The sequence below is a fragment of the Heterocephalus glaber genome, unplaced genomic scaffold, assembly GCF_053883595.1.
Source record: "Heterocephalus glaber isolate CG9 unplaced genomic scaffold, H.glaber_assembly_v1.0 deba00000678, whole genome shotgun sequence".
NCBI lineage: Eukaryota > Metazoa > Chordata > Mammalia > Rodentia > Bathyergidae > Heterocephalus > Heterocephalus glaber.
In genome coordinates, this window is record NW_028258157.1 from 4,656,536 (window position 1) to 4,682,549 (window position 26,014).

General features: G+C 44.7%; 1 protein-coding gene across 4 annotated transcripts in view; it reads right to left on the bottom strand.

The window, feature by feature from the left end:
- Abcb4 (ATP binding cassette subfamily B member 4) overlaps nt 1-26,014 on the bottom strand; it is a 66,494-nt gene that overhangs the window by 13,501 nt on the left and 26,979 nt on the right. For 3 of the 4 annotated variants that reach the window (XR_015449452.1, XM_004839795.4, XM_013070363.3), the window contains 10 exons: nt 23,465-23,626; nt 16,086-16,253; nt 14,113-14,259; nt 13,168-13,272; nt 12,629-12,709; nt 11,922-11,999; nt 11,398-11,481; nt 10,331-10,534; nt 7,090-7,190; nt 5,598-5,738 (listed from right to left, as the gene is read on the bottom strand). Coding sequence is in view for 3 of the 4 variants with exons in the window: in XM_004839795.4 (XP_004839852.3) it covers nt 5,598-5,738; nt 7,090-7,190; nt 10,331-10,534; nt 11,398-11,481; nt 11,922-11,999; nt 12,629-12,709; nt 13,168-13,272; nt 14,113-14,259; nt 16,086-16,253; nt 23,465-23,626 (1,271 nt within the window). In the remaining variant the exon portion in view is untranslated. The remainder of the gene's footprint in view (nt 1-5,597; nt 5,739-7,089; nt 7,191-10,330; nt 10,535-11,397; nt 11,482-11,921; nt 12,000-12,628; nt 12,710-13,167; nt 13,273-14,112; nt 14,260-16,085; nt 16,254-23,464; nt 23,627-26,014) is intronic. The other variant, XM_004839793.4, reaches the window with a different exon arrangement.

Here is a 26,014-nt window from a genome sequence, read left to right on the forward strand (position 1 = left end):
GGGTGAAAGAAGTGAAGTACAAAGTACTTACGAGGCTCAATCAGTTCCAGAATAGGAATGATATTTCCTACTAAGTCGACAGCCCTGACTTACAGTGTGTGGTTTCCTCAGTACCACAGCCTAAGTGATGGAGATAATCACTGTCATTAAGAATTCTTACTAGCAGGTCTTCACAGAGCAATCCAACCAGCAGTTGCAGAATACACATTCTTTTCATCAGCACAAGGAACTTACTCTAGAATTGACCATATAATAGGTGACAAAACAACTCAAGTTCAAAAATATTGAAATCCTATATATTTTCTGATCACAAAGGAATAAAAAATCAACAACAAAATAAACTTTTGAATTATACAGATGCATGGAGCCTGAACAACACACTTTTGAATGAGAAATGGGTCATGAAGGAAGTCAGTGAAATTTAAACATTTCTAGAAATGAATAGAAAGGACAACACAACATATCAAAATCTGTCGAAAACAGCAAAAGCAGTATTAAGAGAGAAGTTTATAACAATGAGTGCCTACATTAAAAAATAACCTATTGATATACCTCAAGAACTTAGAAAAGTACAAATTAAGCCTAAAATTAGTACAAGAAAAGAAAGATCAGAGCAGAAAAAAGTACAAGAGACCGATGAAAAATGAAGTTAGTTCTTTGCAAAGATAAAAAGACAAATCTTTATCTAGATTAACCAAATACATAAAATAGAAGTGTAAAAGGGAAGATTATAATTGACATCACATAAATTCAAAAGATCATCAAAATATATGCCAACAAATTAGAAAACTGAGAATAAATGGACACATTTCCAAACACATGTCCAACCAAAAGTGAACCAAGAAGACAGAAAATTCCTGAATGCACCAATAACAAGTAATGAGATTGAATCTTCAATAAAATATCTTTCAACAAAAGAAAGCCCAGACTGTCACTGCTGAATTTTACTAAACTTCAAAAAAACTATCAGTCCTTCTCAAACTTTTGCATAGCATTGAAAGAAAGGAGACATTTTCCAACTCATTCTATGACCATTACTTTGTTTGTTTTGTTTTTTTGGTACCGGGGATCGAACTCGGGACCTTGCACTTGCGAGGCAGGTGGTGGAGACCATTACTTTGTTACCAAAACCTGACAAGCACACCACCACCACAACAAATAAATAAATAAATAAATGGAAATGAAGAGAAAAAAGAAAATTATAGACTGTTTTCCCTATTGGTCTAACATAAATGCAAAATTTCCCAACAAAATACTAGCAAATTGAATTCAACAGCACAGCAAAAAGATTATGCACATGGTCAAATTGCTTTCAGCCCAGGAATAAAAAGATGGCTCAACATATGTAAATCAGGAAACATAATATATCACATCAACACAATGAGGGATAAAAGGTATATGATCATCTCAATAGGGGCAGAAGCATGGATAGAATTAACCATCCCTTAAAAAGACCCTGAGAAAATTAGAAAAGGATTGTATGCAGCACCACAAAGGCTATGTGTGACAAAACCAGAGTTGCATCACAGTGAAGGAGAACAGCTGAAAGCATTTCCTCTGACACTGTGAACAACATGAGGGTGCCCACTTCCACTCATTATAGTGCCAGACATTTTACTCAGAGCAGTTAGGCAAGAGAGAAAGAAAAGATGCACGAACAGTAAGGGAGGAAGTCAAATTATTCTTGTTTGCAAGATTCTATTTTTCAGAGAAACGAAGGTCTCCACCAAAAGGCTATCAGAACTGATACATCCCTAGTAACACATACAACTCAGTAGCTTCTTCTATGAGTCAACAGTTAATTTGCTGAGAAAGAAATCATGAAATCAATCCCATTCACAATAGCTACAAAAATACATAAAATACCTATGAATAAACTTAACCAAACAGAAGAAAATCCTCAATAATGACTGATAAAAGAAATTGAAATGGACACACAAAAAATAGGTTTTCCATGTTTATGGGTTGGAAGAATATTGTTAAAATGTTCATACTACCCAAAGAAATCTACAATTTCAATGCCCCCGTAAAAATAGCAATGACGTTCTTCATAGAACTAGAAAAAACAATCTCAAAATTTACATGGAAGCACAAAAGACCCCAAACAGGCAAAACAATCTGCAGTAAAAAGAATGAAGCCTGATTTCAACACTTACTGCAGAGCCATGATAACCCAAATAGCAAACGTTGATAAAGACAGACATATAAACCAGTGGACAGAATAGAGACTCAGAAGTGAACCCATTCATCTACAGCCAATTCATTCTGCATGAAGGTGCCAAAACATGGAGCGGAGAAAGGACAGTCTCTTCAATAAATGGTTCTGGGAGAACAGGACATCCACAGGCAGAAGATGGACAGAGACTTGATGCTATCTCTCACTTTCACAGAAACCAACTCACAGTGGCCCAGAGGCCTCGAGGGAGGACCTGAATCTCTGAAGCTACTAGTAGAAAACATGGGGAGACACTTCAAGACAGGCAATAATTTCCTGGATAAGACCCCCAAAGCAAAAGTAGATGAAAAGATTCTGCACAACAAAGGAAACAACTGAAAAGTGAAGAGACAACCTAAGAATGGTAATACATATTTTCCAACTAGTCATCTGACCTGAGAGGGGATTAATATCTACAATATATGAAGGAACTCAAAAAGCTTAATTAAAAATGAACTATCCGTTTTTAAAATGGGCAAAAGATCTGAATAGACATTTCTGAAAAGAAGAACACAAATGATGCACAAATATGTGAGACAGTAATGAAACAAATGCCGGTGAGGGGTGGAGAAAAAGGCCTGTGCCTCACTGTTGGTGGGAATGTGGATCAGTGTCGACACTGAGGAAAGCACATGGGGCTCTGCAGAAGACGGACATGAGACCTCATACTGTGCCCTGTCCTACTCTGGGGGCAAGCCCACAGTGATGTGGTCACCACAGTGAAGGACACCTCTGTGTGCACACTTCCTGGGCAGTGTAAACAGCAGCTAAGGGATGCAATCAGCCTCGGTGCCCAACAACAGGTGAATGCTGCTATGGCTGGTGTCTAGGTGTCCCCAAAGCCTCGTGCAGTCACAGGTGGGGCTCTGTGGAGCTGGCTGAATCTAGGGTGTGTGATGCTGCTATCAAGGATGCAATGCTAGGATTAAGAGTGTGAGTGCTGCCCGCCTAAAGGTGGGTAGCATGGATAAGATACAAGGGACAGAAAGATGGTCATTGCTTCTTGCTTGTGCCTTGCTGCTTGGTGCCTTCTGCCTGCCATGAACTGTTTCTCCTCTGTGATGCCCTCTGCCGTGCCACCCTGCCTTGCAGCCAGCTGACTATGAACTGAAACTTCTACAAACTGTGAGTCAAATAAACCTTTACTCCTTTAACTTTGGGTGTTGAGTATTTTGTCTCAGCAATGAGAAATGTAGCCAAGACAAATGGATTTTCAGAATGTGGTGTGTAATATTATTCAGCCATAAACAAGAATGAAATCCTGTCACTTGTAACAAAATGGAAAGAACCAGAGGACATTACGGTAAGTGGAATAAGCCAGACACAGAATGACAAGTGTCATATGTGGGAACTAAAAAGTTGACCTGAAAGGAGAATAGATATTATTAGGGATTGGGAAGATGGGACAGAAGGACAGAAAGGGGTGGTTAGAGGTGATCAGTGTATGTACTTTGTGTATAGACACATCACACTGAACTTCCTTAGTGTGGTAGGCACGATGAACACACAGTAACAATAAAAACAGTTAGGGAAAATATGCCTTTACTAGAAATATCTTTTCTTTCACAATTAAAATGACCTTTGACATTACCCTGAAGAAACAGCTATTCTGAATTAAAGGCTTATTTTCTAATTATATGTTCTTGAAGGAGTGGATGTTGAAGATAACAGCTTTTAGGGAGCACTAACGCCCTGCAGTCTTCGCCTCTACACGGCAATCCAGTTCTGCCACTGGAGGCCCCGGAGAGGGAGGGATCACTGTCTAGGAATAATGGAGAACTTGCTAAGTTCTCACTCCCAAACCTTTAAATCTAAGATATGAAAATGTGCTCAGTACTGGGGACAGGGATGGTGGGCACACTAGGTTTTCCTTCAAATACTTGACAACATGGTTAGTTTCCAAGAGTGAAGTTTTAAAATGGTGATGAACAACCCCCTGTGGCTGTCATTCCTCTAATTAGCCTGTTAACCTCCTTTAACACGAGAGATGAAAAATGTGTCTTTCAGTGATCCACAATTAAACATTTCAGTGGTTACATATGAAGCAGGGCCATTTTCTGCAGATGGCAGTGCTGCAGACAGAGAAACGGGTCACCCCCCCCCCGCTGACACTGCCTCCCTCTCCTCCGAGGGCTTCCTGCTCCATGCCCGAAGGCTGACTTCAGGACTACATTCAGAGGACTTTCCTGTGCTCTGGCTTCTAACAGGGTTTGGCCAGTGGAAGGGTTAGCAAGGTGCTGGAGGCTAGAGAAGAGGTTGCAGGATTTGTTTCTTGTGGCACTGCCCGCATGTGTGGCAGCTCTCCCCACTGAAGACATGGAAGGCCCCTTGCTGAGCTCCGAACTCTTCCCTTGCTTGTCCTGGAGGCACAGGTGGTGTCAGTTTCTCCTGGGCACTGCGGTCCTGGACACCACCCTGCTGTGCCAGGGAACAGGCCCCTCAGCAAACCCCTGAGTTACCCATGTGATGCACCCTTTGTCTCCTGCTGGGGTTTTCACTGATAAAAAGACTGTGTGACTCGTGTGTGTGTGTGTGTGTGTGTGTGTGTGTGTGTGTGTGTGTGTGTTAAGCTTATTTTAATTTTGGACAAAAACAAAATAACTCTTAGACACTTTCACTTTTCTCCTTGACCTCATTTCAAGAAAGGTTATTCAGCACTGCTTTAAAATCATCCTACAAGAGCAGAAATATGCCAAATGATTTTAAAAGGAATGGTTTCCTTCTTTCAAACCTGAACTGCAACTTCATTCAATGTCCTCGGCCAATTTTGAAAAGAAGAATTCATCGAGCAGGAAGACCTTTGCTAGGCCTTGGAAACCGAGGAAAGAGGTGGGCAGGGCACGAGGAGCGCCTTGGCGGAGCTCTCTGGGGCCTGGTGGGGACAGGACTCTGGCTGCGGCCTGGCCATGGCAGCTCATGGCACACCATCTAGCCCTCTGCTCTGAGGCCACAGCCGTGGTCAACTTTTCTCCTTTTCGTCAGTACACGTTTGCATCCACAGGGACCCCAGTCAACTCAGGGTTTGCCAGGCAAACAGGTCGCGTCTCCATTTCCCTCGCTCCTCCGCCCCCTTATGATGTTTTTCCGCCTCCTTTCTACATGGTGAGAAAACTCGCCGTGCTTCTGGCTGGGTTACGTGAACAGCTGCAGTTCTGCTTTATGATTATTTTCACAAGCTCGACTGCTGTTAGTTCATGAGGTGATGAAACTGCACTTGTAGTATCGTCAAGATCAGCTTTCTGAGCCTGCCAGGGTGAGGGCGCCCCTAAATTTAACTCCCTTGGACAAGTGGGTTTTTTCCTACTCCCAATCTTTGCGTAAACCTATTGAAACTGTTATGGGGTTATTATAGAATCATCTTAGTATTTTTAAAGCTACTTACAGAATAACATCCCTGAAGCGCATGTGTCCATTCACAATGAGATAGGCACCAAATCGAAAGCAACCAGCGTAGGAAAAATACATAAATGCTTGTGAGATACTAAATGTGATTCCATAGGCGTGTGCCTTCCTCACCGAGTTCCTGAAAAGCAAATTAGTACATTCATAATCAGTGCATTCAGCCACTGTCAGCATTATGGAGCGCAAAGAGCAAGGCTTCTCATTGGGGCTTCGATTCTACCTTACATTATGTTGGCTTGGCTAAGTGATTCATCTCGGAAGGCACCAGTTTTCTGTGTAGAACAGATAATCACTGTTGTCAGAACTGCAGTGAGAACTGAGTACAGTGAAACAACATAGTGCCTAGCTCACAGTGAGGCTCGGATGGTTCTGGTATTCCTACTTCACGCTGCATCTGATGACTCAGATGTTCAAGGCCCTGACATAAATACAGCTGTTGTTTCAAAACCACCTAAAGTATCACAGAACTAGCGCTTGAATCATCCCAGTGTAATCTCTTACTACTACGACCTGGTCTGCTGTGCCTAGATGTAGTTCACACAGCTTGGGTTATTAAGTCTATATAACACACACTGGAAGTCCTTCCTCAAGCTAGCTCCTAGCAACCCTGGACAGTTGGTTTAGCACCATTTCTAATCAGACCCATGCCACACTTCATTAGGTTTCTAAATTCTCCAAAAGATTCGCAATTTATTTACTTTCAAATTAGAAAGGAGACATTTAACAAGGAAAAAAAAATCAGTATTACTGATGTGGATGGTACAACTTAGGTGCTGTGACCACAGTGTTATAAAACTTACCATCACTGAACAATTTACAAGGCTATTGGATCTTTCAATTATGACCAAGTTAATAATTTGCTTCAGCTTTTTATTCCTTGTTAATTCTTTAAAGTTCAAAATAAACCATAAAGTCCCAGGTGAGTGCATACATGGGAACAGCCACATGTCAGAGCAAATGGGCACGAAAATGCAGGAGTGAGTGACCTCTCACTGGATGCGCATCCTGGAGCTCCAGCTGGTGTCTGCTGCCTGCACCTGTGACCTGCTCTTCTGTAACCCTCTGTGCCGCTCGCTCTTACAAACCTAACCTTGCTTCTCCTTCCATTGCCCGGTCCTTTTCAGACACAGGCTTTGACAGACCTGTACACGCACACTCCTTTCTCCATCACTCCCCCGTCGCCTCTACCCTGCTCCCCTAGTTTCCTGTGGGCCGACGGGTGCGCATTGTATCGGTTTGTTCACATCCAGCCCCGCTTGACCCCTTACACCCCCGCCTTGCTCTTATTCCCTTTCTTATGTGTTTTAAAAAGAGATGTAAATGTCTAATCCTGTGGTTATTTTCAGTGAGATAATTACTGAGGAAAGGGCATCCTTAAGGCCATATTATCTACAGCAGAAGTTTTATTATCTTTGGGGAGCAATAATTCAGTCTTGGGAAAGCTCTGGACTCTCAGCAAGCGTGTTCTTTACCTGTAAGGCCCATCCAGTTTGTCGACATACATTGATTCAAATTTTCTTTCCTGGGTTAAAGACACAACTGTCCTAATATTTTCTATTGCTTCTGTTGCAATCTGTAATAGAACAGACCTTTGTTAGAAGCAGCTCTTTTATTTCTGAAACAATAAACATGTGAGGCGTAGGGCTCTGTCAAAAGTCTCCTGAAGGAGCTGGGTATGGTGACACATGCTTGTAATCCCAGCAGTCTGGAAGGCTGGGGCAGGAGAATCACAAGTTTGGGTCTAGCCTGGGCAATTTAGGGACATATCGAAACCCTGTCTTACAATAAAAATCTTTTAAGAACAGGTCAGGGATTGGGCTGGGGATTTAGCTCAGTGGTGCCGACGCCTGTCTCACAAGCCCAAGTGTAAGGTCCTGAGTTTGATCTCTGGTACCAAAAAACAACAAGGCTGCTGGGCTAAGCCGCGTCAGTCAGCCTGGGCTTCCCAGACCCGGGCGAGGCGTGGACGGAGGACATCGTCACCACGTGATGCCGCATGGTGTGACACGCTGGTCTGGACAGGGAGCAGGCAGAGGCTCAGGGACAGCAGAGCTTGCAGCCCAGAGCGGTCCGTGTGACTCGACCCCGTGTCCTTGGCACCCGCACTGGCTGGACCAGCGTGGGGAGTGCTGTCGGGGCAGTCGGACACGTGCTTCTGTAGCCCGGACTCCCGGCTCAATGGCGTCCTGTGTACCAGCTGAGACTCTGATCTCAGGCTCAGTTTCTGTAACCAGGTGAAAGCAAAACCCTACATACCTTCAGCTGAGAAGCTTTCCATCTTTATCGTACTCGAAAGCAAAGACCTAACAGCGGCGGTCAGGATGTTAGCTCCTTGGTTGAAGCAATCCCTTAGACCCACAGCAAGCCCGGCAGGTAAACACTCTGCTTCACCACTGCAAGGACTCCTCCCGCCTAGGGCTCTGGTCAGTGAGCCACAGCACAGGGCCTGCCCAGGTGGAGAAGGCAGCCAAGAGTGGCCTTCACTCGGCCCTGGGCTTCCTGGCCACGGGTGATGCTTTGTGGGCAGCTCTGGGATGCAGGCCCTCACCTAGGGAGTTTGGGAGTGCCAGCCCGTCCACTGACCCGGGTCACCGGGAAGGGGCTGCGACACCAGTGGCAGATGTGCGTGGCTGTACGACTTCAGATTCCATCAGCTCACATCACGGGACAAATGTGATTGTGGGCACAGTGACTTTCAGGGCCAACACCCTCATTACAAGCCTTTTCCAGAACGGGAACATTCCGAGTGCGACGTACTTCAGCTGTAACTAATCCGCTCCCGGATAAATTCGAGCATTTCTTTTTGAGCACACAGTGACGTGGGGGTGTCCAGAACCTTCATTCCAACCCTAGTTCCCTCAAGTAATCAACAGTGGGCTGAGAAATGAAACTGAACTATGACTGAACTGCTGCTAAATAACATTTAAAGTTTTTAATCTCTCATTATGTCTGCTATTAGGTTAAAGTGGCTACTTAAAACTCAGCCTAGAGTAGCAGTGCGAGGAGGAAACCAGTAGAAAGTCGGAGTGTTGACGGGCTGGAAGCCATGACAGGGTTTTTCTTTCAGTGCTGGGACACAGAAGGGAAGGCAAGGCCAGCCTGCAGCCCTGCAGGTATGGCCAGAGGACAGTCCGGGGCTTGGGACCCTGGGAGCCGTCCACGGCCCACTGGAGAGCTTGGGCTCCCTGTGTAGAATAGAGCTGTCCCTGTCCTGACTAAAATGCTCGCATGGAGCTGCAGCTGGTGCTGGGGAGGGTCATCAGGCAGCACACATGCCAGGTTGTAATTTTAATCTCGCCCTCAATTCCACACAGCTGAGTGAATTGCTTTCCCCCTCAGAGCCAGGGACATTGTCCTGGCCCCTAAGACTGTGGTGAAGGCCAGGGCGGTGACATCTGTGAAAGGGTTTTAAGTGTGGGCTATGGAAACGATCATATTAATATTCATTGTCAGCTTTGTGGCCCAATGTTTCAATAAAGGATGGCATTTACAACTGTAAGAATTATGTTTGTGGCCCAAGTGCCCACCAGCTGGAGACTAGATAAAGAAAATGTGTTTTTTTTAAAAAATGGAGTACTACTCAGCCGTAAAGAATGAGAAACTAGAGACATTTATAGCTAAATGGATGCACATTGAGCCGATACTCTTAAGTGAAATAAATAGGTCACAGATGTGTAAATACCAAATAGTTTCTCTAGTGTGAGAAACTGAAAGTGTAAATAAGGACTAAAACGTATAATAGATAATGTGAAATAGGAAGAAAAGGGGCAAAGGGGAAGGAAGTGGGAGAGGTAGAGGAAAGGAAAGAAAGGAATGGAATTAATATGGGAAAGTGAAAAACGGAAACAAAGTCTTTGTAGATAGGGAGGGATGGAGGGATGGAGGGATTGAAGGGAGGGTAGAGGAAGGGGGGAAAATAAGATCCAAGATCCATCATGTACAGGTGCAAATTTCCAGTGATGAACGTAACTGTATTATATACCTAAAATGTACCAATAAACTTAATGAAAAAAAAGAAAAGAATTATGTTTGTGATCTTAATCCACACTTGAATATTTAAAGGCATGTATGTGCAAAGTGTTCCTGCGTGTTCACACTACGTTCCTAGTGTGAAGTGTTCCTACGTAGATTTAGTCACATTTGAACACCTGTGAAGAGGTAGGCGCTCTGGAACTAGATGTGGACCTGAACCCTGCGGAACCTCTGCTGTGCCGAGGTCCTGCTTTGCAGGCGAACTTGGGCACCATCATTCCCTGCCTCCTAGGAGGGCTGCCCAGGAATCGGGGCACTGCTGCCATCTGGTGGCTGCCAACCTAGAAGGTCGAAAGCACAGCCGAGAAGGAAAAGCACAGTCCCCTTAAAGAGGGCAAATGTCTGCCCTTGAACAACTCCCTTCTGCTGTCCTCGGGTCTCCTCATCTGTAAAACAAGATGACTTTTTTTTGACAATGGCATCAGGGTATTAATAGGAAACATGCTGAAAACCCAGTTCTCTGGAATAACCACATGGTGAGTACTTTCCCTAGGCCAAAAGCTTTATACTGATCACCTCATTTTTAAGTTGAAGGCAGTATTACAGTGGTAAAATACCTCCTACTGCATTGGGAGTGATTCGGAGTTGCAGTGAACTCCAACATTAAAACATGTATATTGTGATCATTCCAATAAAAGCTGTCCGAAAACACTTCTACTAATTGAAGCTTGTTCAACCCACCTTCCCAGCTATTTCCAGTTCTTTTTTATCTCTTTTGGCATTTCCAGCCAACATTTTCATCTCAATGATTCCCGATACAGCAATAAATGGAACAACTGCTAACAGCAAGAGAGTCAGTTGCCAACCGTAGATAAAGGAGATGATGATGCCAGTTCCGAGGTTTGCTGTGTTCTGGGTGATCAGAGCCAGCCTGGTGCCTACGGCCTAGAAGACAGATGGACGGCGCTGAGGTGCACGGAGCCTGGGCTGCGTGGCTGCTGAGACAACTGCGCAGCCCAGGCCTCTTGGTGAGCAGGGTGCCCAGCTTCACGGCTGGGCTGCTTCCACCCTCTCTGCGATGACCCGCGAAGCCCACAGGTTTGTGTCGCTGAGCCTTTAGCTCTCGTCCCTCTGCTGCCCGCGGAGCTCGTGGCAGAACCCGCCCGAGGGGGCTCTGCTCTGTGCGCGGCGCGGGGCAGCACACACACGTGCTCATGGACAGTTTGAGGAGGAAACCGATGCCACCATGCTCCCCTGACCTTAAAGAGCATTTAGTGCTCCAAACGTGGAGATGGAAACTGACCCCTCCAAGGCCAGGCCACAGTGTCCTCAGCCCGCGACATCACCACAGAGCACACTGTTCAGAAAGGCGGAGCCACTGTGCAGAAGCAGCAGAGTCCGAGCCCAGGGCAGGCGCGCTGGCCAGGCACAGCCTCCCCCGGACAGCGACTGGCTCAGGGCTGGGTGCGCGGCTCGTGTCTGGCGGTTGAGGTGCAGGCGTGTGCCCTCTGCCGCTGATGGGAAACAGAGAAGCTTGTGCCTGTAATCACGCCCAGTGCCAGCCTACACCCACGAGGGATGAAGCCAGGCCCGGGGGGCGCTCGGCCACATGGGGGAGGGGCCTGGGGGCTGGAGCACATTTTGGAGCACGTGCGTCCGTCACTGGATCCCGAAGTTTAACCTTTGTCTTACTGTTGAAGCCAATTTGAACCGGGCTCTCTACTCTTTCCAGCTGAGCATCCTAACAGATACAGCTATTCTACAGACTTGTTTTAAAGGAAGAGACCAGTAGAGTGCAGTGTACACACCCCCTGGACTTGGGCGGCATCCGTGGCAAGTCTTGTGGAAAGTGCACCGGTGCTGTTTCCATGATCATCAAACCAGCTCACGTCCTGCAGTACAAAACGCAACTTAAAATTAGCTCCAAACGAGAGCAAGCTGTGCGGGAGCCCGCTCCCCTCCTCTCCTGGGCTGCCTACGGGACGACCAGCTTTACTTTCCTTCTGTAACAGATTTTCCAATGAAAACTTCTGACTACAAATGCTACTGCCTTTTAATTTCCGTAATTGCTGAAACAAAAACCCACGCCAGCCACCTGCTTTGTACAAAGGCACCCGGAGTCACCGTGTCTCGTGGATGCAGACACTGTGGGCTGAGAAACGGCTGCTGGAATCGGGCCACTTCCCCGGAAACTCGCAGGAGCCAGGTGTGGAAGGACCGAGCCAGCCTGGAGGGCGCCGCTCAGACTCCCTGGAGGAAGCCGCACGGCAGACGCCACAGGACAGGAAGTGGCTTTGAGAGAAAGAAACGGAGACCCGCAGGCCGCGCGCACCTGTCTCAGCATGGCCTCGAAAGCCCGTGACCGCAGCCTCGAGGTGAGGATCTCTCCGGCCTTCCCAAAGGTGAAGCCCTGGGCGAGAAAAGCAGGCTCTCGTTGCCAGTCCTGACACAGCGCGCGCTCCCACTGGCTTCAGGCTCTGCACGCGAGCCAACCACTGCAGTAACAAGGCCCGGGACGGAGTCCACCCCAGGCCCGCCTCGCACGGATGCGCCCCGACGTCCCTAGTGCAGGGCAGAAGGAATAAGACGGAAAACTGAAGCTCTTCGGTTTGGGCTTCGGAACCATTCTGAGTAGGTTCATCGTGGAGCACCGCCAAGGTCCGCGTCTCAGGCACCAAGACACCGCGTTTAACGACAGTGAGTTGCAAGAAGTCGCTGGGCTCTGTGCGGGGGATGAGGAGGGGCGCCTTCCGAGAAGTCCCGCTCCGTTTCTGGCACCGCCCACTGCTCTCGGCTGGAGAGCAAGGGGCTGCTCTTCCCCCCCAAGCCTCCCTGCCTGCCAACCCCTCTCCTGGCCTGTTGGGAGAAGCACAGCCCCGCTGCTCTCTCCGCTGCACACGGCCCACGCTCTGCCAGGCAGCAGCTGCTGGTCCCACACCCACAAACACCGCCCCCTGACCTGCCAAGCCCAGGGCGGGCCTGACTGGTCCTCGCCGTGTGGAGCGAAGCCACGACTTCTAAGTGGAAAGCTCAGCTTACTGTACACGGGCTCAGCAGTGATGAAAGTAGTGCAGCTGGGCACGACCAGGAAACAGTATTTTTGCTGACTGAATAAGAGGACTTCGTGATGGCCATGGGATAAACAAAGCAAAAGAAATCTGATAAAAGTCTACTTAGGTAGGAAAGAACAACTGGAACAAGTTTAACTAGCTTTGTTTGGGCAGCTCTGCAAAGCTGAAAACAAAATGTGTGTTCTTTCCAACAGTTCATCAATGGGGGGGTGGTGGGGTGGGGGTCCCTAGCGCCACAGTTGAAGCAAACCAGAGAGAGCTGCGTGCTGCACCTCCCGGTGTGCAGCCAGCGCGTCTCAGTGGGCAGCTGGCCCCCAGTGCTGCCCCTCCTCCTCGGAGACACTCCTGCCGCAGGGGGTCTTGCACCCTGGGACAGCAGGGCCCCAGCAATCCTGCAACAGAGTCTGACCTCTGTCTCTGCAGCTCAGGCTTCCAACGCTCCCTTGGGTCCTAATTTCCCCTAACTGAACTGCGGACTGCTGAGAAGGGCAGGTCACGGGCACTTACCTGAAGGAAAAAAGTGAAGAAAGAAATAATCCCCAGGGCCAGGAAGAGCAGAGAGAACATGTTGCACTTGTGCTGCTTCATCGCGTCATCCCCTGGCCCGAAAATCTGCGGAAGAATTTCGCAAAGCCCAGCTGGTTCACTCCTCCCATCCTTGCTGATTCCTCCAGGAAACAATGGCTTGAGGGTCACTTTTGTTTTTTGGTACCGGGATCGAACACGGGACCTTTCGCTGGCGAGGCAGGTGGTGTAACCACTGAGCTACATCCCGAGCCCGAGGGTCACATTTTTAAAGCGAGTACTCACCATGAGCCAGTCGCTCCTACATGTTTTCCACATAGTTATCTCTACACCTCTTAATCCTCCGCTTCCTAGCAGCCAGGGTCACCTCGTAGATGAGGAAACTGAGATACAGAGAGGGAATGCACCCTGCCTGCTCGCCCACACACTCAGTGGTGAGGCCAGGCTGTGCTCAGAGACTGGGCTGGTTGCATGCTCTGCCTGGAACGCTCCAGCTGCTCCAGCATCCTGCCTCCGCTGGGACATCATCAGCAGCTCTCCACAGATGAGGGCCACAGCCTCACCCAGTTGGAGCAACAGAAGAGAGCCACTTAGAAAGCTTCCTCCCTGATTCTACACTGTATATCCTCACTGACGCCAGAACTCGGAACAGCTCAAAGGCTACTTCCCCTTTCCCTTACATCTTACCTCAGAAGGAACTAGGGGGGCCGGGGATTTAGCTCAGTGGTTCCAGCGCCTGCCTTGCAAGAGCAAGGTCCCAAGTTTGATCCCCGGTACCAAAAGAAAAAAAAAGAAGGAAGTAGGGACTTCGGCATAGTTTAATTTGAGCTGCTTAACCCCAGGATGGAGGAAGCTGGGCAGGGTCTGATAAGAAACAGCTGAGGGACTGATTTAATTCAAACTGTTACACAGTGTTTCCAAACTCACTGCGAGCATCTCGGAAAATATGATGGAAAATGCTGGCTGCAGTGCCCCATTGGCAATGGCGCAGGCTGTACCCACCACAAGGTAAGGCCATTCGGCTTTATTGAGTTTCAGGACCTTCAGAAAAGACACTGGTGGCACATCTGCATCCTAAAAACACATAAAACCAGGACAAGCTGGTGATGGCATGACAGTTACTGGTTTGCAGACACAGAAAGGGCTTGAGCTCTGGCCTCTAGAACGAGCTGCAGAGCCCCAGAGAGCAGGGTGGCCTGTCACACAGCTTGGTGATGCCCCGAGGACTCAGCCCAGGCCGGCAAGGCTGTCCACCCGGAGGCATCTTTGGCCTCCGCTCCAGCCTCAGCAGAAGAAGAGGTGGCCAGGTCTGGGCACAAGCTGCCCTGGAGTCCAGTCCTGACACTGGAGGGTCACAACTTGGACTCGTGTGACAGTGGTGGCGGGGCCACGTAAGCTGGGTTGTCCTTCCCTTGTCATGGTGGAAAGATGCAGCCCTGCCTCTCTCGCAGGGGTGACACCAGGGTCCGAGGAGACAGTGCATGTGACAGATGCACAGTGTCCTCCTCGACACCCAAGAACCTCATCTCGGCCTCCTTGCCCCAGAATTCTGCCAGTGCTGCCTTTTCTGATGTGCTGCCAACTTGAAAAACCATACTGATGACTCCCTTTTTCTTTCCTCACTCTTCCCTGAGCAGGCTTCTCTTGTGATTTTGTTGTGTGTTTTTTTTTTTAAAGAAGAAGACTATGTCTTTATATTCTTCGAAATGAATCCACTTCCTAGCACATATCAGACTCTTGACAAATGCTGAACTATGTGTCTGGTCAAGCATGAAGGACGTGGGTCTCATGAAGAGGCATATTCTGACTACAGAGGCAGTTTAGCTTCGCACTGGAGGTGGATGTGGAACCCATAGGCATGAGGCAATGTAGGTCATATCTGTGCCTATGAAACAGAGAACACAGAAGTAGGTTCCACTCAGCCCTCTTCTTTCAGACTAACCTAATTTGCTTTGTACTGGAGGAGTTTCTCCTTCTCAGCTAGCATTATCTGAAGTCCTGTCTCCAGGGCACTAAGTAGGCTTCTTCCTCAGAGCACTTCTCTTCGGCACATACACAGGTCCCCATCCTCTGCTTAGACTTCCACACTCCCTGAAGGCATCGATGGCCATCGGGGTCAGTTATGATCAACAGTTCCCAAGTAAAAGCTCTGGGTGGGTGGGACTGCTGGGAAGTCCCTACTCTTCCTGCTGCGTGGAGCACAGATATGGTAGTGAGAGCTGCAGGTGCAGTCTTGGGTGCAGTGTGACCTTGTGGTTGGGAGCTGTGTGCCAACAGTGAAAACGATCAGGAAAGGAACTTGCATCCCTGCTAACTAAGCAGCCACCACTCTAGACCTGAACTTCTTACCTCTCATAATTTTTATGTGAAGGAGAAATAAAACCTCTCAATTTGCTTAAGCCAATGCTGTTCTGGGTTTCCTAGTACAGGCAATCCAAGGTCATCCTGTCTACTAGAGTATATCGACATCGGGACATTTCATTTTGGACTGCCCTGTAGACCTCAGAGATGAATGGGACATTTAATTTTTATATTAAGCACATTAGCACAAAGAGTACATTTTGGATCTATTTGGAACATTGGAAAGCCATTTTAGTTGGAATTTATTTTAATTTACTGTCAAGTACATTTTAAATTAGAAATTTTCGTGTGTGCACGGACGCACGCGTGCGTGTGTGTGTGTGTGTGTGTGTGAGATGGAATGCAGGCCCTTACACAGACTAGGCAAGCACTTTGCCACTGAGCTACACCCCAGCCCAGAATTTCCTTTTTGTTATTTTTTTTAAAGAATATGGCTCATAGTAGGAATAATCTATGCCTGAAAATTATGTGCAAGGCCAAGAATTTCAATAGCAAAAGTATAAAATAAGAGACATAATTTAAGTGGAAAAAGAACTTACAAGTTCATTGGGTTCTCCATCAAGGCCATTATGATTCATTTGTGAATTTTTATGGCTTTTACTAGTAGAATTCCTAAATATGGGAGATTTCCAGCCATTTGAGGTCATACCAGGAGCAGCCTTCTCTTCATTTAGTTCCAGTTCAGACTGGATCTGGTTTCCTGATGTCTGAAAGAAAAACAAAATGTTAAATTGTGCAGATGTGTCCTTTAAAATCACAAAGCAATTTTGAATGTTGCATGTGTCAAGATTTTTAGATTTCATAACAGCTTTCGGTCAAGATTAGCTGGAAAATTATAAAGTCCACCAACCCACAAAAGTAAAAAAGGTTGAAAATGACAGAAAGTTTCTTTCCAATTTGAACAATATGAGAACTAAAGTATGTGAGAGCTTTCTGAAATGTAAAGACAAATTTCCATCACCCAGCAGGAGTTTGCTCACTATTTGAGAATCCAGAGAACAAGTCATGAGCACCACGAAAAGAAGAAGAAGAAATAGAAACATTAGCGAAGTTCGAACACAGGAGGCTGAGTTAAAGGCTCGGTCAGCACCCACGGCGATGGTGAAGGCTGCTCTCCTCACCTGCTGTGCACTCTTCCCCGGACTCATACCTCACCCCAGGTGAGCCCACCTGCACGTCAGCCCTGTGACAGAATCTTCTGACTCCCCCTTCAGGTTCTGCTGCAAACTCAGCCGATGGCTGCTGCCTTATGCACGTATGGTAGCTTGTGTATGTTCATCGCCACATGCTGTCTTTCGTCAGCTTTCCAGCTGAACTTTCAGCACCTACGAGAATACTGCCCGCGGGCTGACGTATTGCCTTGAACCACATGAATATGCTTTGCTTGGTGGACTTTCTTACTTACTCATTATTAAAATGATTTTATGCTATCTCCCAACCTAGGCTAAAGGCTTAGACAACTAACTGATTCTTTCCATTTTTACTTCCATCTATTCTCACACTGCTACTAGATTCATTTTCCTAAAGGGCAGCTCAAAAACAATTCGCACTTTCCTATCATCTGCTCAGGCTGGAAGCTGCAAAAATCTAACTCATGCAAGTCAAACTGGACCATCTCTCTTGAATGCCTCCTCTTATCTTTTCCTCTTTCTATAATCTCATCCATGCTATCAAGGATCCACCTCAACTGGCAGTTCTTTAGTAAGCCCATTCAGATCTTAGCTTCCTTTTACGACCAATGAACATTCTGTCCCTCAATACATTTTGTACCTTATCTAAGGTACTCATTCAGTTGGTATTGGGCACTTTAGCAGAGAGGTCGTTAAACTTCAAATTTAAGATGTCACTTTTCACCAGGTGATAAAAAGCATACATTTACAACCAATAGCCCTCATTTCTTACACTCGAATGTACTTTAACTGGCTTAAAGTTTTAATCGTAAAATTGTAAAACAATCAATGCTGAAAGGAAATATGGGTGAATATCTTTTATAATAACAGCCTCAAATATGAAAACAATTGATAATCTAATTTTATAAAATTTTAAAGCTTTTTTATGGCAGCCAATCAACAGAGTGAAACTGGGTGGAACAAAACAAAACAAAAAAATCTTTTCAACATGTGCAACAGAAGAGTGTTTTCTTTTTATACAGAGAGTTTCTATAAATCAATAAGAATATTATGAGGAACACAATAGAACAATGGCCTAATACAGGAAAAAATACATACAGAGATGAAAACAACACAAGTGCCACTGAACATGTGAAAAGTTGCCCAATCTCTTGAATAATTAAAGGAATTTTAAGATACTTTTTAACTCTTGCAGGCTCACAAGATGAAGAGTAAATGTTTTTTTTCCCCATTAACTTTACTGGTACATTTTAGGTATAAAATACAGTTACATTCATCATTGGGATCTTGTACCATTACATGAGTCTCTTGGTTCTTATTTTTTTTCCCCTTCCCTTGCCCTCCCTTCACCCACTCCACCCTTCCCTATTTGCAAAGACCTTGTTTCCATTTTTTTCCTCTTCTCATATTTTTTCCTTTCCCTTTTTTCCCTTCCCCTACCCCTCCCACTTCCCCTGTGTGGAGAACAGCTTGGAATAAGATGGAATTGTATAACCCTAAGTGTGCTGTAACCCTAAAGTGTGCTGTGACTTTAAGAGTGCTGTAACCTAAGTATAACACAATCATAAGAGTGATGTGTAACCATAAGATATGAAAGTAATGAAAGTAGAACCTCAAGTGGTATGGAACTGATAAGGGTGTAGCCCGAACTGGACGGGGCATACCCCCGAACTGGACAGGGTGTACCCCGACTTGGGCAGAGTATGCCCCAAGCTGGACAGTGTGATAAGTCTAAACCAATACCACAAACACCCAGCTAGAATAGTATAAAAGAAGCTGAAGACCCCAAGCAAGTCGACAATCCGTCCACCGACCAGTCGGCCAGTCAGTCTGCTGATCTGACTACCGACTGACACATCTGCACAACTGATCCCGCTGGAAGGAGCATTACCGCTGACCAGACGAGACCAGAGGACGAGGCCAGCGGAGAGACGGATAGCCTAGCGCCGACTCGACGCCCTTCATCTACGGATGGGACCCTCTGACCCTGCGGGAGGAAACATCGCGCCCCCACAAGGACTTGCGCAGTACAGGTACAGGGACGTGGTAATTGGCAGACTTAATATTGTGTGATAAGTGTATTGAAGTGAATCATAATAATATAAGATAAGTGTGTGAACTGCCATCCGAGTCCGAGTCCTCTTTACCCACGGTACCTGCTCGCGACACCCTGCTCTTTTAGACCTTTTCTTCCTGTTACACAGTATCAGTTATACATTTTTTAAATTACAATATTAAGATCTAGGAGACATTACCACAGATTTTACAGAATTTAAAAGGATATAGAAAGCATATTACAAAAATCCTTTTGAAATATATTTGACAACTTCTAAGAAGTAACTTAGAAGACAAATTAATGAAACTAACTCTGGGGGAAATATAAAATTTGAATAGCACCTATTAGAGAAAGTATATTCCTAGCTTGAAAACCTACCTATATGACAACAGCAGGCTCATAAACATTTTAACTGATAAATTATATCAAACAATTAAAGCAGAAAAAAGAAGGAACACTTCTCCCCTCATTTTAGGAAATCAACATTGTGCTAATCCTAAAACTGGATAAAGACAATCGAAGAAAAAAGTATGAACACAGATAGAAATTTGTTTAGCAAAACAAACTCTTAGAAGTCAGATCTGGCAGGATGTAGAAAGTGGTTTTATTATAGGGATGGCAGTGTTGGGTCAGCATTGGAAGATCCACCCCCAAAAGTCATCATTTTAACAGAGGAAAGGAGAAAGCCATATGATCCTGTCACTAGTTGGAGAAAGAGTATTGGACTAAATTCTACAGCTGTTCATGGTAAAAGCTATCAGGAGACTAGAAGTAGAACAGAACCTTCTCAACAGATCAAAGACATGTACTCCGTACTTCCAACAAAAACTCCTTCTATGAACGGAGACGATGCAATGCTTTCTCCCTAAAGTGGGGAACAAGGGCAGATATGCCTACTCTAACAAGATGAAGAGTAAATATTAATAGCAGCCAATGATCATTTGTAGAATTAAATTGTGATGCCTTTAAAATTTTTAGATATATATATATATATTTGAGTTTTTATAATGCTCAGACTTTTAAAGCTAAGAATATATTTCTGTACATCAGAAAGCAACTAAGATATGCTAAAAGAAAGAACCAAGAACCAACAAAACCATCTACCCAATGAAGGAGCATTGGTAGTTCTTAGAAACAAAGCCAAGCAAAGTTAAATTAAAATCATGTTGGCCTTTGGGGCTGGAGGAGAGGGAAGCAGCATCGCTGTGTGCATCTACTGAGCCCTCGACTCATCACAGCTCTTTCCTCACCTCTCCCACAGGAAAGTAAATGCACCAAGTGTGGTGCACATGTCTGTGATCCAAGGCTCACAGACTGAGGCAGGAGGGTCACCGTGAGTTTGAGGCCAGCCTGGGCTACAGAGTGAGCCCAAGCCCACCGTGAACTACATAGTGAGACCTTGTCTCAAACACTCCCCACCCTAAAAATGGAAAATAAATGGCTGGGACAAACCCAAACGGGAAGTGGGAAGGGTGGGGACATCCAGGGGGAGACCACCTAAGAATCACTGAATCCCAGAGCTGGTAGAAGCATCTGAGGTTGTTGTAACACAAGCCCTAGTCTTATATCAAAGAAGGGATCAAAACCCAATTTGCTTAAATGACTTGCCCAAAGCTATCACCTTTCTATCAGACCAGTCCACCATCCAGTCTGAAAACGTATAGCTTTTTCTATGAAAGAAAGCCCAGAGAATATGATATTGAAAGATCAAAACTGTCCAGCAGCCTCCTGCCTCAGTCCTCAGTCCCAGTGAGATTGGAAGGTCATTCTTCCAGGGGTTACCACAGTAGGGCAGGACAGCAAGGGAGAAAGTGTTACTTTGCTTAGGGTTATGTGTCATCATGGGTGAAATCACAGAGCCTTGGTGACTTTAATGACACGACAACTGAAATGGATTGCAGGTAATATGATACACAATGAAGCACTGCATGGTGTGGCAAAGACACTGGGGTTCGTCTCCTGCTGGAGAGCAGCCTCTGCCAAATGCAAGCCTACTCTGCAGAACTTTCATCACTTCTGTGATACATTCATTTTGGGAAATTTATAAATTTCAGTAACAACCATTAATCATGCATTTATTTGCATCATTTTCTTTTTAAAAGAAAGCATAACTGCTTTATTGAGATATAATTCACATATCACAAATTCACTCTTTTAAACATTTAAGTGGTTTCTTTGGTATATTCAGATGCTTATTTCATCTCCCTTAAAAAATACAGATATTCTTCATTTAATCACCTACATGGTTAATGACTGTTTGGACTTATACTGAGGTGTGCTGTTCAGACTTAGACCCACCTCTTGGACTTATAACCCACCTTTTTTGTGTGTGCAGTTCTATACATATTGTTTATAGGGCCTCAATATCTTTTTTTGTACAGTACACCTTGTTTATACAGCACTGAAATTTTTAGCCACTGGACTGTACACTATAGTACTGTAGTTTTATGTTCTGTTAAACATTACAGTATTGCATCTAAAAGTTATATAAATAAAAGCAAAGTCATTAAGTTAGAATTTCCTTTGACCATTTCTCTGAATATTGTAATGTACATACTATACACAATTCCTCATTCAGTGACTGATTCATTTGACATTTTAGTTGCAGGAATGGAACTGTGTTGTTAAACGAAGAATGTCTGTATATTAGTATACATGTGTTATACGAGTAGTATAATTATGTATTTTAGTTGACACATTATTGTATGTACTTATGAGATACCGTGTGATATTTCAGTACACCAATGTTCTACTATCAGATCCGGGTAATTGGTAAAACTGTCACCTCATTTATCATTCATGTTGGAAACATTCAAAACTAGCTATTTTGAAATATATAATTAATTATTGTCAACCAGTTACCCTACTGTGCTATAGAACATTAGAAGTTATTCTTTCTAATGGCTGCTATCAAGAAATCAACCAATAACAAATGCTGGCGGGACTGTGGGGAGAAAGGAACCCTTCTCCATTGCTGATGGGAGTGCAGACTGGTGCAACCACTGTGGAACTCAGTATGGAGATACCTCAAAGAACTAGGACTAGAGGTCCCATTTGACCCAGCTATTCCCCTGCTGGGTATCTTCCCCAAAGAATTAAAAGAATCATACCACAGTGATATATGTGCGCCCATGTTTATAGCAGCACAGTTTGTAATCGCTAAAGCTTGGAAACAGCCCAAGTGCCCATCAACTGGAAACTGGATAAAGAAGATGTGGTTTTTTTATAAAATGGAGTACTACTCAGCCATAAAGAATGAGAAACTAGAGACATTTATAGCTAAATGAATGCACATTGAGGCCATACTGTTAAGTGAAATAAATAGGACACACATGTGTAAATACCGAATAGTTTCTCTAGTGTGGGAAACTGAAAGTGTAAATAAGGATAAAAATGATTAAAATGAATAACTGATAATTTGAAATAGGAAGAAAAGGTCCAAAGATGGAGGGGTGGCGGGAGGGGAAGGGAAAAGGGAAGAAAGGAAAGGAAAAATTATGAGAAAAGGAAAAAATGGAAAGAAAGTCTATGTAAATAGGGAAGGGTGGAGGGGGTGAAGGGCGCACAGGGAATGGGGGAAAAGATAAGAACCAAGATGCATCATGGACAGGCACAAGCACCCAGTGATAAATGTAAACATACTGTCTACTTAAGATGGACCAATGAATACATAAATAAAAAAAGAAGTTATTCTTTCTGACTTGCTGTGAGACCACTCAGCCCTTGTGCAGCCTCTCTCTATCCCTCCCCCATTTTCCAGCCTCTAGAAACCATTATTCCACCCTCTACTCCTAGAAGATCAACTTTTAGCTTCTACACATGAAAGGAAATGAAACAGTACTTGTCTTTCTGTGCAAGATGCTAATTTCTTAAACTTATAGCAACTTCTCATGGTAGATTTAGTATTCCACATGTGAAAACTGAAGAAAACAAGGCAAAATTTTGACTTTTTTTCTGGCTCACTTGTGCTCACATGTTAATATTTAGAACAGAGAAATGCTGGAGGCACACCAAGTATACAACTTTAGAGAAATGACTAATTTCACGTTATTTACAATTATTCTTAAGTAATTACAATGATAGCATTTGAAATATTCTGAATAATCTGAAGTATTAAAAAACCAAAAATACGTATGTATATACTAATTACAGAAATAGGAAAGCAAGTGTACATACTCTTACAAGTATGAGTCACAGTTGTAGAATAAAATTTTTAAGTTACTTATTCTGCAAAGTTGCTCAAGTGAGATAAAGCACAATATACTATCATGCTTAATAAGATAAATTAATAATTGTCAACCTAACCAAAGACAACCAAACTATGGGCTTCCTAGAGCCACAGATCTTGCTGTTGGTCTTGCTGGCTCATCAACGAAGCAGTTTTGGATCTCATGGGACCTCCTCCAACCACTGGAGACCTTAATATTGTTCTCCTCCTCCTACCACTCAGTTCAGTCCATTCCTGCTGTTAGGTGGACATGTCATCCGGGCAGGTAAGAACCACTCTCCCGAGGGTACATTCACAGAATTTTGGGCACTTTTCTGTACTTCCCCAGCCCTTTCTTCCATAGAGTCTTCTGCTGCTTCTGAACTAAGGTCTCATATATATTTTTCACTTTTAGGCCTTTTCCTAATTCTTACTGGTCTGCATGAGTCTGCATCCTATCTTAACTGTTTAAAGAATACAATATTGAGGGGCGAACCACAGGGAAGAGGACTGGGAAGGAGATACCTGCATGCTGACCAGTTTGAAGTAGACCCCTTCTTTCCTCATCAGCTCACTGTGGCTTCCTTGCTCCACAATGACTCCATCCTCCAAGGCAGCGATGACATCGGCATTACAGACTGTGGAGAGTCGGTGTGCTATCACCATGGTGGTCCGGCCTTTTCGGGCCTAAAGGGGAGACAGGCAGGCTGTGGTGCATCTGGGCTACGGGGCCCACATTGTCAGGGGGACCCACATTGTCTCAGATGCGTGCTGACAGTTTACATCGGCATCTCTGTGTGATTAGGACACCGACATCACTCTGCTGCTCAAGGTTCAAGTCAAACAGGAGTCGCTGGCCAGACACGTGGTCAGCCTTGCAGGACAAGGATGGAGCACTCTGGAGCCCACAGCGGTGTGTTACTCAAGAGGAATGAAGGCTTGGCCTTCCTCAGTTGTCTTTCACATCAGTCTGAGGAGCCTGAGCTTGGACTTATGTGGCAAACTGGGGCCTTGGGCAGAAGCATTTTAGGGAAGAAATGCTTTAGGGAAGTCATTGCCAAGGGGCAACCTTCTCCAGAACATGATTTTAACTGCAACCTCATGGGCCTTTAGGCTGCAGTTTAGGTGAAAATGTACTTTGGGATCAGGACAGCTCAAATTATGGTCAAAAACCATCTAAATTCTAGTCTCTGGAGTGGAGCAGTAGCTTTGCACCCTAACAAGTGCCCAGATGGTTTTTATTATGCTAAAATCTACAAGTTACTGTTGTAAGTTGTTCAGTGATCTCAGATATTGGTCTGGTGGATTAAACCCTGGATAATGTCCATCAAATTATTAATGTTATGTCATTAACAATGGTTACTCTTTCTGACATTCATGAGCCCTACTAGACCAATGCTTCTTAGGACAGGTGTCTACTCTGTATATGACAACTATGCTGTTGTCTGTTAGTAGGGAAAAGGTAATTTATACAATAAATGGTAATGTATAAATAAGTGCTGGACAACTGGAGAGAGAAATAATACAGTATTTCTACTTTAGTCCTTATTCTAAAATAAATCCAGATGAATCAGCTGTGTTTAAGTAAATATAAAAGAGCAAAAACATTTTAAAAAGGAGAGGCTAGAACATAGCTCACTTGGAAAACATTTGAACTATTCTTTGATTTTTAGCATGTCAGCCCTGAAGCAGCACTCCCAAATATTTACTCATACGAAGTTGCATGACTGAGTCCTCATATAATGCATATGAGAAATAATTTGATTTATTATATACATGATACTAATTGTGATTAATAAAGAGCTAACAGTGACTGTGTTACCATTAGGACAATATTAGGTTGACATGGTGTCAGCAGATCAGTACAAAGGAACTGGAATCAGACTTGGGAGTGAATGTTGTGTGGGAAGAGCAGAGAGCAACTGTCACCCTTGTCCAAGAAAAGTTGACCAGAATAAATTCTAACACAAATAGATTTTTTTCAGAGCTCTCAGACACCCCGGTGATGATAAGACAGTGGCAAACAATTATCCTAGATTCAAAGCAAACAACTGTTGAGAAATTTGTCCCTCTAGCATGGTAACACTGAGTTTGAGTAGTCAGGTAAATATGAAGCTTTGTAATTATTGACTTCCTTTAAAAAATCAAAATAGCTCAGTGGTTCCGCTGCCTGCCTCACAAGTGCAAGGACCCAAGTTCGATCCCTGGTACCAAAAAAAAGAAATCAAAATAGTGAATCTGCTGTTTTTAAGAAATTGTATGGAACAACATATTATTTATTTTGACAAATGGTTGCTTGTTAAACATGCTATGTATTTTCTTAGTGAGCTGGACTGTCACATTCAGTTCTCTAAGTACTTAGTCTCTCCTATGTGCAAGGCACTGGGACAAGTGCCGCAGAGATACAAACATGAACCACTCATGAATTCTAGGAGAGAGAGGCAGCCATAACCAACAGCCAGGTATGTGGGGAAGTGTCCTGAACGTTCAGCCTGCCTGATCCTGAGCCAGGGCCAGAGGGGACAGAAGCAAAGCTCTATCAACTCACAGATTGCTGAGAAATGAAAGTTATGTTTTAAGCCACTAAATCTTAGCTTAAAGTAACAGAGAGGGAAGCACCGGGGAGCTACTGACACAAGAAACTAGGCTATGTGCCCTTGGGCTTTGCAGCTGAGCTAGGCAGTGGCTGGAAGGGAAGTGGTGACATTTCCAGTGGAGAATGAAGAAGTGTAAAGAAATTGCTATCAGAGGGTGGGGGAGAGGTCTGGAGTGCGCAACCTCGGAACACTGATGGAAGTGTTTCCTGTGGTAACTTAGAAGAAACGTATTTTATTTAATGAACTCCTCCCTTTAAAGTAGAGACCCAAGAGACCATCAACTGAGAGCGTCATAATCCCACACGGCACAAAGAACTGCTGAAAGCGAGTGACTGTGCAGATATTAATTAAAAGGTAATGGCTTTAGCTTTTTGCAGAGGTCATATCACAAAAAATAGCTGAATTCCAATAATTAATTCCACTCCTTTAGCACAGCAATCCTGCAGCAGGTGGAAGCTGCCCTCTAGGGCCTAAGAGA